A 15,387-nucleotide genomic window follows, 5' to 3' on the forward strand; every position below is an offset into this window, starting at 1 on the left:
AAGCAGGGGATTCACAGCATTCGAATGCGAAGAAGGATTGGTTTACATTCAGAACTGGAGGCCGTTGTTTAATGAAATGGTACATACCAGAGGAAGTTTCTCTATAAAATTGGTCGGACTTCCTTTCCACCTTTGGAACGAATCAAACTTGGGAAGCATAGTAAAGATGCTGGGTGGGGCAATGGAGGAAATAAAGCTACAAGATTATCGAGCTGTGGAGGCGAGGATCAAGGGGGTAGAACCTGAATCGCTCCCAAGAACAATTGAAGTATTTGTCGATGAGGTTTGGTATAAAGTATGGCTGGTTTTAGAAGTAGAGATGGAGCTCTGGGGGCAAAGAACCAAGGTGGCAGACAGGTGTTGGCAAGGTAGGACGAAGGGCAGCAGAGGCTTAAAGGGTAAGCTAAAATGTTGCCAATGGAAAACCAACAGTCACGCAATCCTTTAAAAGAAGGTTTTTTGAAAAATTTTAATTTAACTGGAATTTTGGGGGAGCATGATTCCCTTGCTGACGTGGTTAAAAAAAGGGGAGGGCCAGTCAAAGGCTTAGTGCGAGCCGGTTTGTCCGAACCAATTGATGGACTGAATTGGCTAACCAAGAAGTCGAGCCTGTGTCCACGTGACTGTTTAAGTAAGCACGTGGACCAGGATAGGTTGTTTGGGTTGGTAGACGACAATTCTTGTCTATCTTCTTCTTCGAAGAGGTGTTTTGGCGTTGATTCAGTCTCGAATAGGCGGAAGAAGAAAGCCATAGGCTCTCTACAGTGGATTCCACACGTTGCTCTAGAAATAAATGGGGAAGGTCAACCAGCACAGGACCGACCAAATCCCAGGTATGCAAGAGATTGCTCTGAGGAGAAGGAGAATATTGACGAGGGCTGGATAGACTATCAATCGGAAGAACGAGAAATGGAAGAAGACTCTGACGAACTGTCATGCATAGGAAGTGTCGAGTTTGACAAGTTGCCAGTGGTAGCAACTTTTAATCTCGGCTCCCTGTTTACAAAAGTCGCAACTGAAGGAACTTGGTCAGAACGGCCTGTACATCATGAGACTCTCAACAGAACTGAACATGTCGATAAGGTTTGGGGTGACAGTCCTGGCTCATTCCCAGAAGATCCATTACCAAAGCCCTACGACAGACAAGATACATATAAGGAAGTATCCGAGACTTTCCTAGAAGTATAACAGAGATATACCAGTGGGGGACAAACAGGTGGGTGAGGGAAGAGTTCACTGTATAACGAAAGAGACAGGAGGGCAAACACCTCAGACTCGAGCCAAGGAGTTAATTGACTCTCACACACCTTTTCTGGACCTGATAGCTTCTGCTTCCAGTTCCAGTACCCCTTCCTTTTCCCAACAAAACCCAGGTAACTGTGTCCATTCAGCTTTTGCTACTAATGATTGCTCTGTGTCCTGTGTACCAGATACCAATCCCTGTCCAAAGGCTGCAGCATGTTTAGGAGTGGAAAGGGGAATTGGTAGAAGTAGAGGTAGGGAGGGTCAGGAGAGTATGGTTGGAAGTGGAGGGGAAGCGAGGGTGAACAACCCACAAAAGGAAGGGGCGGAAGAGTCTAGTGGAGAAGGAATCGAGAAGGAAGAAGGTAGTGATGGGAACTTAGGTCAAGAGAGAGCAATAAAATGATAGACAAAAGAGAGTTGTCTAGTGAGGATTCAGTGGCAGCTTTTGTACAGAAGTTGGGATGTAAATTGAAGGATCCAAATGATTTGAAAGGGTTCTTACAAAGAAAGAGAGAAGAAGTCAAGTCCAAAAGGAGAAAAATTAGTGAGGCTGAAAGACTGGTGAAGGATGTGGAAGGAGATAAAAGTTTTGGTCTTAGGAAGGAAAGGAGGAAAGGAAACATGAGAGAGTAATTTGTGTAAGGGGTGGAGAATAAAGTCTAATGAGGATCATAAGCTGGAATGTTAGGTTTGGAGGAGTTGATAGGGCAATTTTCAGTTTCCTTGAAATTTAGGCAAGTGGAGGATGGTTTTGAATGGGTGCTAACTAATGTGTATGGGCCGAATGGTTACAGGGAAAGGAGAAAATTATGGGAAGAATTGGCTGACATAAGGGGACTATGGGATGGGCCATGGTGTTTAGGAGGCAACTTCAATGTAATCAGATTCTTGGAAGAAACAAATAGTCCTAGGCAGAGGCCTACCACAAGTATGAGGAGATTTAATCAATTTGTTGATGCTTTTGAACTTAAAGAGATCCCACTGTCACAAAGGTGTTATACGTGGTCTAATCTCCAAGTCAATCCAATTTTCTCCAAGTTAGATAGATTATTATTCTCAAATGATTTGGAAGAACATTGGGGGTCTTTGAATTCTAGAGCACTTCCGAGGGTGACCTCTGACCATTGGCCTATTGTACTTTGTAAGGAGGAGGTGAGAAATGCAGGTCCTGCACCATTTAGATTTGAAAACATGTGGTTAGAACACCCGGAATTCATAAGGAAAGTTAAAGGTCAGAGAGCAACTCAACAGTGGAGTGGAGTGGAATGCGGTTTCATAAAAAGCTACAGTATCTGAAAGTTAAAATCAAGGATTGGAATCTATTATAGTTTGGGAGACTGGGGGAAAGGAAGCAGAGTTTGATTACACAAATTGAAGACTTGGATAGCAAAGAAAGGAGGGGTAGTCTAACAATTGAGGATAAGGAACAAAGATGGAAATTGTGTAAACAGTTAGAGGACTATCTTCTTCAGGAGGAAATAAGCTGGAGGTAGAAGTCAAGATGCAAATGGCTGAAAGAGGAGGATAGGAACACTAAGGTTTTTCATGCCATGGCAAGTAGCAGAAGGAGAAGAAATTCTATTTCAAGTTTGAAGATTGAAGGGGTAATAGTTACTAACCAAAAAGAAATTGCAGGAGCATTTGCAGATCTTTTTAAGTCTATATTTAGAAGGCCCCTAAATAATAGGGTTTGGCTTGAGGGATTGGAATGGCCAACACTGAAGATAGAAGATAGGGAGTGGCTGGAAAGGAAATTTGATTTGGAAGAGATAAAGAAGGCGGTATTTTCAATGGATAGATCAAAGGCACCGGGCCCTGATGGTTTTACGATGGCTTTTTATCAAGATTGTTGGGAGTTTCTAAAAGAGGATTTAAGGTTGGTGTTTGATGAATTTCATGCTAGAGGTGTGATTAACCCTGGGCTGAACTCCACATTTATTGCATTGGTACCCAAGAAAAGTGATGCAACCCATCCGAAGGATTACATGCCGATCAGTTTAGTTAATGGCCTCTATAAGATCATCACTAAGGTGCTGTCCATTAGAATCTAGAAGGTGCTCCCAGCAATCATAGCAAATAACCAAGGAGCTTTTGTGAAGGGGAGGCAGATAACAGATCAGATACTTGTAGCAAATGAGAGTCTAGAGGATTTTAAGAGATCCAGGAGAAGAGGGCTGGTTTGCAAATTAGATTTGGAAAAGGCTTATGACTTGGTTGATTGGTCCTTTTTGTTGGAGGTGATGATTAACTTTGGGTTTGGAGACATCTGGTGCAAATGGGTGTTCGGGTGTATTAGGAATTGTCACTACTCCATTTTGGTGAATGGGACAGTGGTCGACTATTTTCCAGCCCGGAGAGGGATTAGACAAGGAGACCCATTATCCCCTTTCCTATTTACATTGGTTGCAGAAGTGTTGGGGAGATTGATCTCCAAAGCAGATACTATGGATTTGATAAGAGGCTGGAGAGTTGGAAGAGAAAACATAACACACTTGTAGTTTGCAGATGATACAATTTGTTCTGTGAAGGAGGGGATATCAATAGGATTAGAAATCTTAAGCTCACTATACAACTGTTTGAACAAATGTCAAACCTTAAAGTGAATTTTGAGAAAAGTTGTATAGTTGGAGTCAATATGGGAAAAGGGGAATTATGTGAGTGTGCAGACATTTTGGGATGTGTAATATCGAATTGGCCTCTAAGCTACCTTGGATTACCATTGGGAGATAACCCTCAGAAAGATGAGTTTTGGGCTCTTGTTGTGGAGAGGTTTGAAAAGAGACTTACCAACTGGAAGAAAAACTATTTGTCTTTGGGAGGGAGAATCACTCTAATTATGTCCACACTTGCTAACCTTCCGGTTTACTTTTTGTTAGTATTTAAGGTCCCGATCAAGGTGGCTAGTAGGCTTAAAAAACTAATGAGAGGGTTTCTATGGGAGTCATGAGAGGAGAAGGACTGTAGGGTTAGGTGGGAGATGGTGTGTAGGAGTAAGAAGGAGGAAGGTCTGGGAATTGGGAATATAAGGAGCAGAAATTTAGCACTACTAGGGAAATGGTTGTGGAGATTCTCACTGGAGAGAGAAAGACTTTGGGTTAAGATAGTGGGTAGTATTCATGGGATGGCAGATAATGGATGGGATTCTAGGATTCTTGCAAGGACTACAAGAGCATCTCCCTGGAAAGCTATTCAAGCTATTTTGCCCTTGTTCTCTCCCTGGATAAGGTATGATGTGCACTCAGGTAACCTCACTAAATTTTGGGAGCATATTTGGGTTGGGGACTCCGCTTTGAAAGATCAATTTCCAGGCCTTTTTGCTATCTCTACCATGAAAAATGAACCAATTTCCTCCTTCCTTGTACCTTCTAATTCACCTTCTGGTTTTGGTTGGAACCTAGGTTTGAGAAGAGCTATCAGGGGCACAGAGTTAGATTGTCTTTCAGCCTTATTATCCATTCTGGATGGGGTTTTCCTTGCTCCAACAAAGACAGATATTAGAATTTGGACTCTCACTCCTTCGGGGTCCTACACTTGTGCCTCCTTCTTTAAGACCCTATTACCCCCCTCTTCTATTGGTTTGTCCTTCCCGGTTAAAGAGGTGTGGTGTCAACCTATTCCTCCTAAGGTTGGGAGTTTTTGTTGGGAAGCCTTCTTGGAAAGAGTTAATACAGGGGGTTTACTTCAAAGAAAAAGACCCAATAGATGTTTATCTCCTAACTGGTGTGTCCTCTGTAAATCTGATGGTGAGTTTGGATACCATTTACTAATTTCTTGTCAGTTTGTTAAAGGTATTTGGGAATGGTTTACTTCTTTGTTTGGGTGCAGGTGGACCCCTCCTTTGAATGTGCAAAGTTTATTCACATCCGTGCCTCGCTGGACAACAAAAAGGGCCAAGATCATGTGGAGATGTGTTAGGGCTGCAGTATGTTGGACTGTTTGGGAGGAGAGAGAAATTCACAGATTTTCTCAGATAAGGAGAGAAGCTTGGAAGCAATCTTGGAGAGTATCCATGTTTGGGTGATACATTGGTTGAAAACTTTAGAACTGTTTACAGACTTCTCAGTTGATCAAATGATAAGAAATTGGAAGGAGATTGCAGATTCAGCTCCAATGAAGAAGACCTCAAGTTCTTGTTGGACACCTCCACCTCAAGGGTTTACCAAACTGAATTTTGATGGCAGCAGCATGGGTAATCCAGGGCCTTCTGGAATAGGGGGAGTGATAAAAGATGAAAAAGGGAACTTGTTAGCTATGTATTCCGGTCCAATTGGGGTGGGCGATTCTCTAAGGGCTGAGATTCTAGGAGCTCTTGAAGGGATCCAAAGGGCTAAGGACATGCATATTAAGAAACTGATCATAGAAGGTGATTCTGAAATTGTGGTGAATTGGCTAAAAGAGGATAGCTCTAAGCTCTGGATTTACAACAATGAAAAGAGGAAGTTTAAGTGGCTGACTAAGGACATCGAAGTTCATTGCACATGGATAAAAAGAAATGCAAATTCCTTGGCAGATGGGCTAGCTAGACAAGAGGTGAACAAAAACTCTCTTTTGGGCTGTGTTGTAAGTTTTTCATGGTTTGGGTGTACATTGGTATAGTAGGGAGTTAATATTCTTTAGCTTCTTTTCTATGTAACTTCCTAAGTTTTCAATTATTAATAAAATTTACTGTTATTGATAAAAAAAAAATTCAGAGGTAGATCAGGAGGGTGAATATTATTCATTGGAAAGTGTAAATAAACTCAGAATGCTTGTAAAACTTTGAATCGTGTTGTCTATTTTTATATTTGTTGCAAGTACTAAATATATTTTTAAGTGTTTTTTTTTTTGTTATGCTGTCTAAAATAGTAAATGAGTAAATCTTCACTTGAGATTCCCTATTTGGTTGTTTGGCATTGGTATTGTATTATGTATGATTGGAGGAAAACTTGGTGTATTATGCTATGTTGTACTGATCAAAAAGGGAAAAAAAACTTGTTATGTTGTGAGCCACCAAATAGTTCGATGTATGAATTTTAGTCTATGGATATTGATGAAGATAAAAAGAGAAACAAAAGTTTAGTCTATGGATTGATGATAAAGTACCAATAAATCATGGGCATTCATGGCCGGAAGAAATGCTATTAACCTTTCTTTTGCTGTTGACTATTGTGCATCGTTTATCATCTTTTGAACTGTTTTGGCAATTGAAATGGGAAATTCAATGTTTTTTCTTCCATGTTAGAATATGGTATAAATTTTGCAGATGGTCTCAAGGTTAATAATGTTTTTATGTTAGAAAATAGTGTTACTTATTTTTTTATTATTTTAATGTTCTACCAGGTGCTGCTGATTATCCATGTTTTCCTGCTCTCTTGAAGCAACTTGTTGCTCCTCTGAGCACACAACTATCTGACCGGAGATCTAGTATTGTAAAGCAGGTTTGTTGGCACTTTAACTGGATGGGCTGAATAATTCACTAGTGGAAAGAATTGAAAACATACAACGTATTTGTTCTTTATTGTTCCATGCTGACCTTTTTGAATAGCCCAGCCATCCGCCCCCCCAGCAACCCTACCAACTTTCACCAATCAGGTTTCCCCTTGATCAAAGATCACCTCGTCATCTTTCTCTTCTCCCTGATATGCCAATGTTCAAAGGATATTTCTCTTCCTATTCCCAAAACAATCTTCTTGCAACATCTCACCCCCTTAAAAAAAAAGTTAATCCTAATATCTTGCTTACTTGGACTTCAGTTTCGACTATTTTTTTTCCAAATCCATAATTCCTTCTATTTTCCTTGATCAAATCACTTCCTCATCTTTCTCTTCCCCCTTTTGCAAACTCTTCCTCTATTTCACCCTCATCCCCATGTACCCAAGGTTCTATGTATTGATACACATCGATATGGTGGATGGGCGTATTGGGTGTTCTGAACCCATACACCACCTTTTTTTATTTTTTTTTTCAAAACCTGTCCAGAGGGGTCGATTTAAGGCTTTTCTACCCCCTGATACGCCAAAGTTCATATATTTTGTGTATCAGTGGGTCACCGATATGATACATATTGGCCAATACGTGCCGATACATGACAAAATCTCGAACCTTGCTTGTATCTCCCCTTCTCCTAACAATTATCTTCTTCTTGAGCACCAGAAATTGTTTCAAAATTCCTCTAAGGGGGCAAACTTAGTGTAGGCATTAAATTTTTCATGGGCTCCTAAATGGGCCCTACCCCCATAAACTCAAATTTGCTCAAAGGCCTCAGTATGGGTCATTCAATTTGGACCATACCCCATACTCTCAAATATGTACATGGGCCTAACATTTCTGCTTTCCTATTACAAATCCATTAGCATGGTGGAAGGGTCCATCAGGGACCCACTTTGAAGTCAAACTTAAATTCAAATTCAAATTTGAATTACAATCTTATTGAGTTATGGAACTAATCCAACTAGAACCCATCTCAAGTCCTAAAGATGGAAATCTAGTCAATAATTAAAGAGAGAATAATTGATTAAAAATCATTCTCTCCACAAATGGTAAATTGCTAACTCTCTCCACAACGAGATGGCTGATGAAGATGTACAACCACTTGCAGTAGTCTTGGCGGATGAGAGGGCATATTGGTTTGATAGTGAACAGAGGGTACCTCAACGGGTGTTAGAAGAGGGAGTGGAAGTTTCAAGTTGGGTGTTGCCAAAGCTCCTATGCATTGTAGACTTTCTAGGGGTGTCAATGAAGGGGATGGAAGGAATGACAAAGAAGTACCTAGAAGAAATTGAAGGAAAAGTTCTAGAAGAGAAAGGGAAAAGAGGGAGAAGAACAGAGAAAGAACTGTTCAGATTGGCTTGGGGTCTAAATGAGAAGGCCGGAAGTGCAAGTAGAAGTCAGAAATCGGGAAAGGGGTGGTGAAAGGTTGGAAGAGTTTTTGGGAGGTTTATTTTGTACATATCAGCCTTAGAGTTTTAGTGTACAGATTGAGTTGCTAAAGATAGTGTTATGGAATATAAGGGGTATGAATTCTGGTCATAGGAGGGTGGTGGCTAATGCTTTTTTGAAAAAATGGAATCCGGGTATATTGTGTCTGCAGGAAACAAGGATGGAAAAATTGAATCAGGCAGTGGTGAGAAGCATTTGGGGGGACCGCAGCTGTGATTGGGTAACCCTTCCTGCTCAAGGAGCTTCGGGGGGGGGGGGATTCTGGTGGTGTGGGACACTGAGGTGGTTTCAGTGAAGGACAAATTCGTAGGGCAGTTCTCGATCTCTTTATGCCTCCAGGCACAGAACAGAGATTGGGAATGGATTTTAACTGTGGTATATGGTCCAAATGAAGAGGGGTTGAGAAGTTTGTTTTGGGAGGAACTAGATGAGACAAGGAGAAAATGGAGTCTTCCTTGGGTCATAGGGGGGGATTTTAATACAATCAAAGTTTCTTATGAGAAGAAAGGTCACAGGGAGAATAAGAGGGGAATGATGGGTTTTGCAGAGTTCATTAGGAGATGGGAGCTGGTTGACCTACCTCTGTTTGGGGGAAATACACATGGACAAATAACCAGGGTGGATTAGGTATAGGGAACCTAATAAAGAGAAACAAGGCCCTCCTAGGGAAATGGCTATGGAGATTCCCTTGTGAGGAAGAAAGGTTGTGGCACAGGGTCATTAAAAGCTTACATGGTGATGCAGATAACGGCTGGGATGCAAAATTAGCCCCCAATGCAGCTCCATCCTCTCCTTGGAAGGCAACCTTTGAGGTATATCCAACTTTTCTTCAATTTATCAGGTTTGATGTTGGTTGTGGCAACAAAGTTTTATTCTGGGAAGACCTTTGGGTTGGGGATGTGCCTCTTATGTTCAATTTCCCAGACCTCTACTCTTTATCAAACTATAAAAACAAACCTGTTGCTAGGTTTGGTGTGCTTTCAGAATCAGGGATCTCTTGGGATTTTGGCTTTAGAAGAGGGTTGAGGAAAAATGAGTGCGAGTCTCTAGTGCTGTTGATTTCAACACTTGAGAGGGTCTACTTGGACCAATCTATAGCTGATTGTAGAGTGTGGTCCCCAACTTCTGATGGTTTATTTTCCTGTGCTACTTTCTTTGGTTTGGTCACTCATATTAACCCTATGGGGGTGAACTTCCCAGTGAGTGAAATTTGGACTAAACCGATCCCTCCAAAAGTACAAGCTTTTTGTTGGGAAGTGTTCCTAGGGAAGGTAAACACTTGTGATGTGCTACAGAAAAGGAGGCCAAACAATTGCCTCTCTCCTCATGTGTGTGTCCTTTGTTTGGGATGCGGTGAAACTCTAACCCACTTGCTATTGTCCTGCTCTTTTGCTTCTGGTATTTGGAATGTTGTTTGTTCTCTCTTTGGATGCAGATGGGCTCCCCCACAGGATGTGATAAATCTATTCAGCCCCTCTTTCCTGTATCAGCGGAAGAAAAGGGGAAAATGTATATGAAAGGCAGTGAGAGCAGCTACAGTATGGACTATTTGGGAGGAAAGAAACCTAAGAATCTTTTCAGGAAAAAGCAAAACAATGGAGAGAAGTTATTGAAGCCATAAAAATTTCCTAGGAGAGAACAAACAACATTCTTTTAATGAACAAACAACATTCTTTTCAGGAAAAAGCAGACATTGGGTGAAGACCATGGAGATTTTTAGAAACTACTCCACGAATGAGATACTAAGGAATTGGGCTGAAATAGCATAAACAGATGTACCCAAAGTTCTTGTAAGCATGGAGTGGAAGCCACCAGCACGGAGCAAACTAAAACTGAATTTCGATGGGAGTTCTCTTAGCAACCCTGGAAGGGCAGGCATGGGGGTGTGTTTAGAAATTATCTGGGTGTGGTGGTGGCACTCTACTTTGGACCAATAGGTTATGGTGACTCAATACAGGCTGAATCTTTAGCCCTACTTCAAGGTCTAAAGATGGCTGAGTAGATAGGAACAACAGACTTAGAAATTGAAGGAGACTCTCCATTGGTCATCTCTTGGCAAAAACATCACATCAGCACCTTGGAAGCTCAAGTTTATTTTCAGAGAAATTGACACACTTGCAAGGAAGTTCAACTCTCAGTTTGGTTGGGTTAATAGGGATGCAAATGGGATGGCGGATACCCTAGCAAAACAAGGGGCAAATAGATCTTCATTGTATTGGGCAGAATTGTAACTGATTGCTGGAGATTGCAATTTCCTATGCAATCTTTAGCTATTGTATCTTAATGTCTCTGTTATTAATGAAAGATTTTTACTGATAAAAATAAAATAAAATACAAAGTGGGAAATGGTAGGAGGGTTCTTTTTTGGAAGGATAACTGGTGTGAAGAGGGTCCCTTAAAAAGTGTTTTCCCGGACCTGTTTGAAATCACCACAAACAAAAATGTTTGTGGCTGACTGTTTAGCCAAACAAGGGGCAACGAGGGAACGTATTGGGCTCAGTTGTAATCTTTTTTAAGTTTTTGTAGGGTTGGAGAGGTCGCAGCTTGTGCCTCTCAAAGTGTCTCCTGTAAAAGTTGCTTCTATTTTCTTTCTCTAATAAATTCTTCATTTATCACAAAAAAAAAACACCACAAACAAAAATGCAACTGTAGCTGAATGTTTGGAAAGGCAGAATGGTCATTGCTCTTGGAACCCTCAGTTCAGAAGAAATTTAAATGATTGGGAGGTAGCATCCTTAATCAGATTGCTCCAGCTTCTGTATGACTCGAACATATCGGGAATAGGGGAAGATAAATGAGTGTGGAGTTTTGAGAAGTCAGGTATGTTCTCTGTAAAAGCGTTTTTTAAAGCAGTTTCAGAGGAAGCTATATCTTTCCCAAGTCAGAGATTATGGGTTAGAACTGTGCCTTCAAAGATAGCCTTTTTTGTTTGGTCAGCAGTGCTGGATAAGATTCTAACCAAGGACAATTTAGTCAAAAGAGGGTTAGAAGTGGTAGACATGGCATGTCCCCTATGTATTGGGAATGTGGAATCATCTAGTCATCTGATGTGGTTAAGAGTGGTGGAACTATTTGGTGCTAAGCTATGTTTCCCGGAAGATGTTAGGGGACTCATGGAAGCTTGGTGGATGAGTGGTCTGAGTAAATCTGGAAAGGTGACTTGGAGTATTATTCCTGCAGCTGTTCTGTGGGCTGTGTGGAGTGAAAGAAATAACAGATTATTTGAAGGAATTCAAAAATCAAAAGAAGATGTTCTGAGGAAAATTATGGGGATGATCCACTCATGGCTGACTGTACACCCGTTGTTTAAAGACAGACATCCAAGTGCTTTTTTTGAGTCTAATTTTTTGTTTGTAAGGAGGGAGTAGTTTTTTTTTTGTTTAGGGGATTGAGGGCTGTATGGGGCTGTTTTGGTTTCTTTGTATATACTCTGTTCATTTCTCTTTGTACGGGGGTTTCTTTAGTTGATTTTTAATGAATCCACTTTACTTTACAGTTTTCAAAAAAAAAAAAATAAATAAAGAAAGGTAACTAGAGCCAATCAAATCTTTAGTCAATCAAGGCATACTTTCCCATAGATGGAAATTATCCAATGACTGAAGAGAGAATAATGGATGATAAATTATTCTCTCCAAGAATGGTAGTAATTACAACCTTTCACTCTCTTAAAAGAGTAAGGAGAGCTAATCAAATCCTTAATTAAGGGGATTAAGAGATTAGACCAGGAAATCTATAAATAGGGGTTCCCATCAAGAGGGAGGGGACTTTTGGGAGTCAAGAAGAAACTAAGTGAAGTTAGAAAGCTCTTGGGAAGAAGGAAGCACATACACCATCTTCTTGAGAGCAAAGCAACAACACTCTTGAAGTCTTGCAGAATCCTTTTCTTGATCAAGCTTTCAAAGCCCAATTGAAGGAAGCAATCTCCATCACTGTTTGAAGTACGGGAGCACGTCATCTGACCCTCGACTTCAACTCAAATCCAAATCTTCAAGTTATGAGAAGCACTGTCGAGAGAACCAGAGGTTCTATCTCTTTTTTTTTCGATCAATAAGGTTCTATCTCTTTTGTAAGAGAGTTTCAAATCCAAAGAGTTTGTATCCCATTTATTTCAGATATAAAAAAATCAATTTATTTGAATTTGTCTTCATTTTTCTTGTATTCGGATTTATACACGAAATTTGTGTCAACACACAGTATCTGAGGATTACACCTCAAAGCCACTATCTTATGCATCTACACTGTGCTGTCCAATATAGCCTTAAACACACCCAGATTAGCAAAGGCAAACTTTCTACTACCAGATGCCATTCGAGTCAGTGCTACGTGGACTCTCCAAATGAGTGTCCATGTTAAACGTTTCACTGAGTTGGTATTTTTCATCTTGCCAAACCTGACATGTCTGATACTCTGATTCTGACTCCCTTGTCTGAATCCATGTGGCATTGCTGTTACCAGATCTGATCAAATTCCCAACTGTTCTGTAATGGAACATATCGTTCCCTCTGAACTGCCCCTTCTTCTTAATGAATGGCACTCCACTAGCATTTCTTGAAAGTTCGAAAACCCTGTACTTATACTATTGATCTTTGGTTTTGGCATGTTTGACTTTTACTACTATCGTCTTCCATGCCATTTAGAAAAATCAGTTGTCTGTTGTGTTATCCTTTCCCAGTCCCAATGATTTATTTACTTAAAATTTTGAACTCTTCTTTAATCTTTATTTGGCGTTAGAATTTTGAACTCAAGATGTCTAGATTAAGTATTATAATTGTTAAAAGTAGTAGAAGTGGGATAATATTTTTAGTTACTGTTTTTCTTTCTTGTATCTCTTATTTAATTTATGGACATATTGTTATTGGGCCATTGGCCTATTGTAGTTTTTTATTAGAAAGAGGATATTAAGGTGAGGAAAAGAAAAATGAGTGAGGTAGAGTGATTAAAAAGAAATGTGGAGGGGGACAAAACTTTTGGTGTAAAGGCATAGGATAGTTGTCAGGGCATTACCAAGGTGATTAGGCACCCACCTAAGCTATTAAAAGAACAAGGCAGCCACCTTATTATTATATCATTATTATGGTTACATCTTTCTGATATGTTTGTTAATACATTTTATTGTATACTATAAAATATCATTTATGCTTTGTTTTAGAGTTTTACTTATCCAAGGGTTTTGAGAAGGGAAAAGGAAAGAAAGAAGGGTAGAGAGGTTTCTTTTTCGTTTATTTCTTCTACTCTTTTCTCGCTCTCTCTCTTACATTAAATAAAACAACGGCTCTACTCTTGTTCTTTTTTCTTCGCTTTCTATCTTAAATTTTTATCATATTAATTTATAGCCTTCTTTAGCTGCTAATATTATATTTAATTGCTCTATTTTTTATATGTAATCGTTCTATTAAACATTTATTTTTGGAACTATTGAAATTTAAGTATTTAAAATGCTATTGTCTTTTAGATATGATGAATTTTCATGTTTTGAGAGGAAACCTAATGTTAATAAAGGGTATTGTTATTTTTTCAATTAACATGCATTCTCATTGATATATAAAATAAAACTATGGAACTAACCAAAATTTAGTTTATTTATTTTATAAAATTCTTATTGCCTAGGTGTCTAGGGACCCCACTACTGTCCAGAATTGCCTAGATGCCTTGAAAACCTTTTTGGGATAATTATTTTGAAAAATTTGAGCTCCTGGTTGTGTGTAATTTGGATTGCCCTGCATGTTTTTGTGTGTCAATAATCACAGATGAACAATGCTAGATTGCTTTGGAGTTGAAAACTTGAGAGTGGAGACAGAGGGGGTTGGGCTTGGTGTTATCAATAGTATATCCATGAGGCTAATGGGATAGCCAATTCTTGGATGGGAGTTTATGGGTGGAGGGAAATAGGAAGGAGTAAATTATGTTGAGGTTTGGCTCTACCTGTTCAATGTCTATTTTCTTTTTATGTGTCGGGGGGAGGGCAGGTGCTGGTGGTGGTGGCTGCATGACTGGATCAATGTCTATTTTATATAGGCCTTTTGATGCCAGTGAGTTCATGTGTTAATTCCCATGCTAATAGAACTTTCTGCTATTTTGGGTTCGGATTGGATCAAGATGCAACCATCTGATTGAAGGTACCTTGGACTGAACCTGGTTGGATGAGTGGTTTAATAGGTGTACTGTAGTCCAAAACCCCTGTTTGGGATCAAATAAGTTAGCAAAATTTGCATGAAATACTCTTTTGAGATTATCTGATAGGTATAGTGTTGTCTGAGACATATTCTGTGATCATATAAATTAGCATGTAGTTGACCTTTTTTTTTTTATTATAGTTGACTTTTTTTAATGAACAGAAAATCTACAAATATTTGTGTATAGTCTGTGACTGTGTGTTTGTGTATGTGCACAAGACGAGTTTTTTTTATTTTTGGTAATTGAAATGTGATTTTTATTATGTAGTTGTAAGAAAAGCATAAATGATCACATAAACAATTTATTTGAGAATATCAAGGGTTATAAAGAAGCCATTGCATTCTGACAAATGATTTAATAACTATTTTTTTGATAAATTATTTAATAACTAGTAGGAAGCTCTAAATGTTAATTAGTACGTAAAAATGGCTTTAAATATGTTAAGGGGTGCTGAGATGTTCATTCCAGCTGTGGCCCTTAAGAGCATCGTATGTTTTTTATAATACCTACACATAAAATCCAACTATTTAGGTTTTCTACAAGTTGCTAATAGGGATTTCCTTGTTGTAGGCTTGCCATCTTTTGAACTTGTTATCAAAAGAGCTTCTAGGTGATTTTGAGGCGTGTGCTGAGATGTTCATTCCAGTAAGTTCATATTGTTGAGGTGGATTGTGGTTGTAATGTCTTCTAATAGCTGTTCTGACGTTTCCCCTGGAATTACTATGTTCAGGTGCTTTTCAAGCTTGTTGTAATAACTGTACTTGTTATTGCTGAGTCTGCAGACAACTGCATAAAAACGGTATACACAAGTAAAACTTTATTTCACAGTTAGTTGCTATATACGTGTTATCATTTTCTGTGTCTAAACTTGTAGTTTGTGTTTCTTTTTTTTTTTTCCTTTTGTTTATGTATCTTTTGGGGTTTCCAGATGTTGCGAAATTGTAAGGTTGCCCGTGTGCTCCCTCGAATTGCTGACTGTGCAAAGAATGACCGTAGTGCAGTTCTCCGTGCTAGGTATGATCTTGCATTTTATTAAATAGACAAGCAAAT

The 15,387-nt window shown here is 39.4% G+C and overlaps 1 protein-coding gene across 1 annotated transcript in view; it reads left to right on the forward strand.

The window, feature by feature from the left end:
- The window catches only part of LOC104602121 (CLIP-associated protein-like), a 48,593-nt gene that overhangs the window by 12,442 nt on the left and 20,764 nt on the right, over nucleotides 1-15,387 (forward strand). Inside the window, exons 7-10 of the mRNA XM_010265696.3 lie at nucleotides 6,565-6,662; nucleotides 14,908-14,982; nucleotides 15,068-15,136; nucleotides 15,266-15,351. Coding sequence (XP_010263998.1) covers nucleotides 6,565-6,662; nucleotides 14,908-14,982; nucleotides 15,068-15,136; nucleotides 15,266-15,351 — 328 coding nt within the window. The remainder of the gene's footprint in view (nucleotides 1-6,564; nucleotides 6,663-14,907; nucleotides 14,983-15,067; nucleotides 15,137-15,265; nucleotides 15,352-15,387) is intronic.

Source organism: Nelumbo nucifera, chromosome 3 (genome assembly GCF_055504915.1).
Source record: "Nelumbo nucifera cultivar China Antique chromosome 3, China Antique-T2T, whole genome shotgun sequence".
In the NCBI taxonomy this organism is placed as follows: domain Eukaryota; kingdom Viridiplantae; phylum Streptophyta; class Magnoliopsida; order Proteales; family Nelumbonaceae; genus Nelumbo; species Nelumbo nucifera.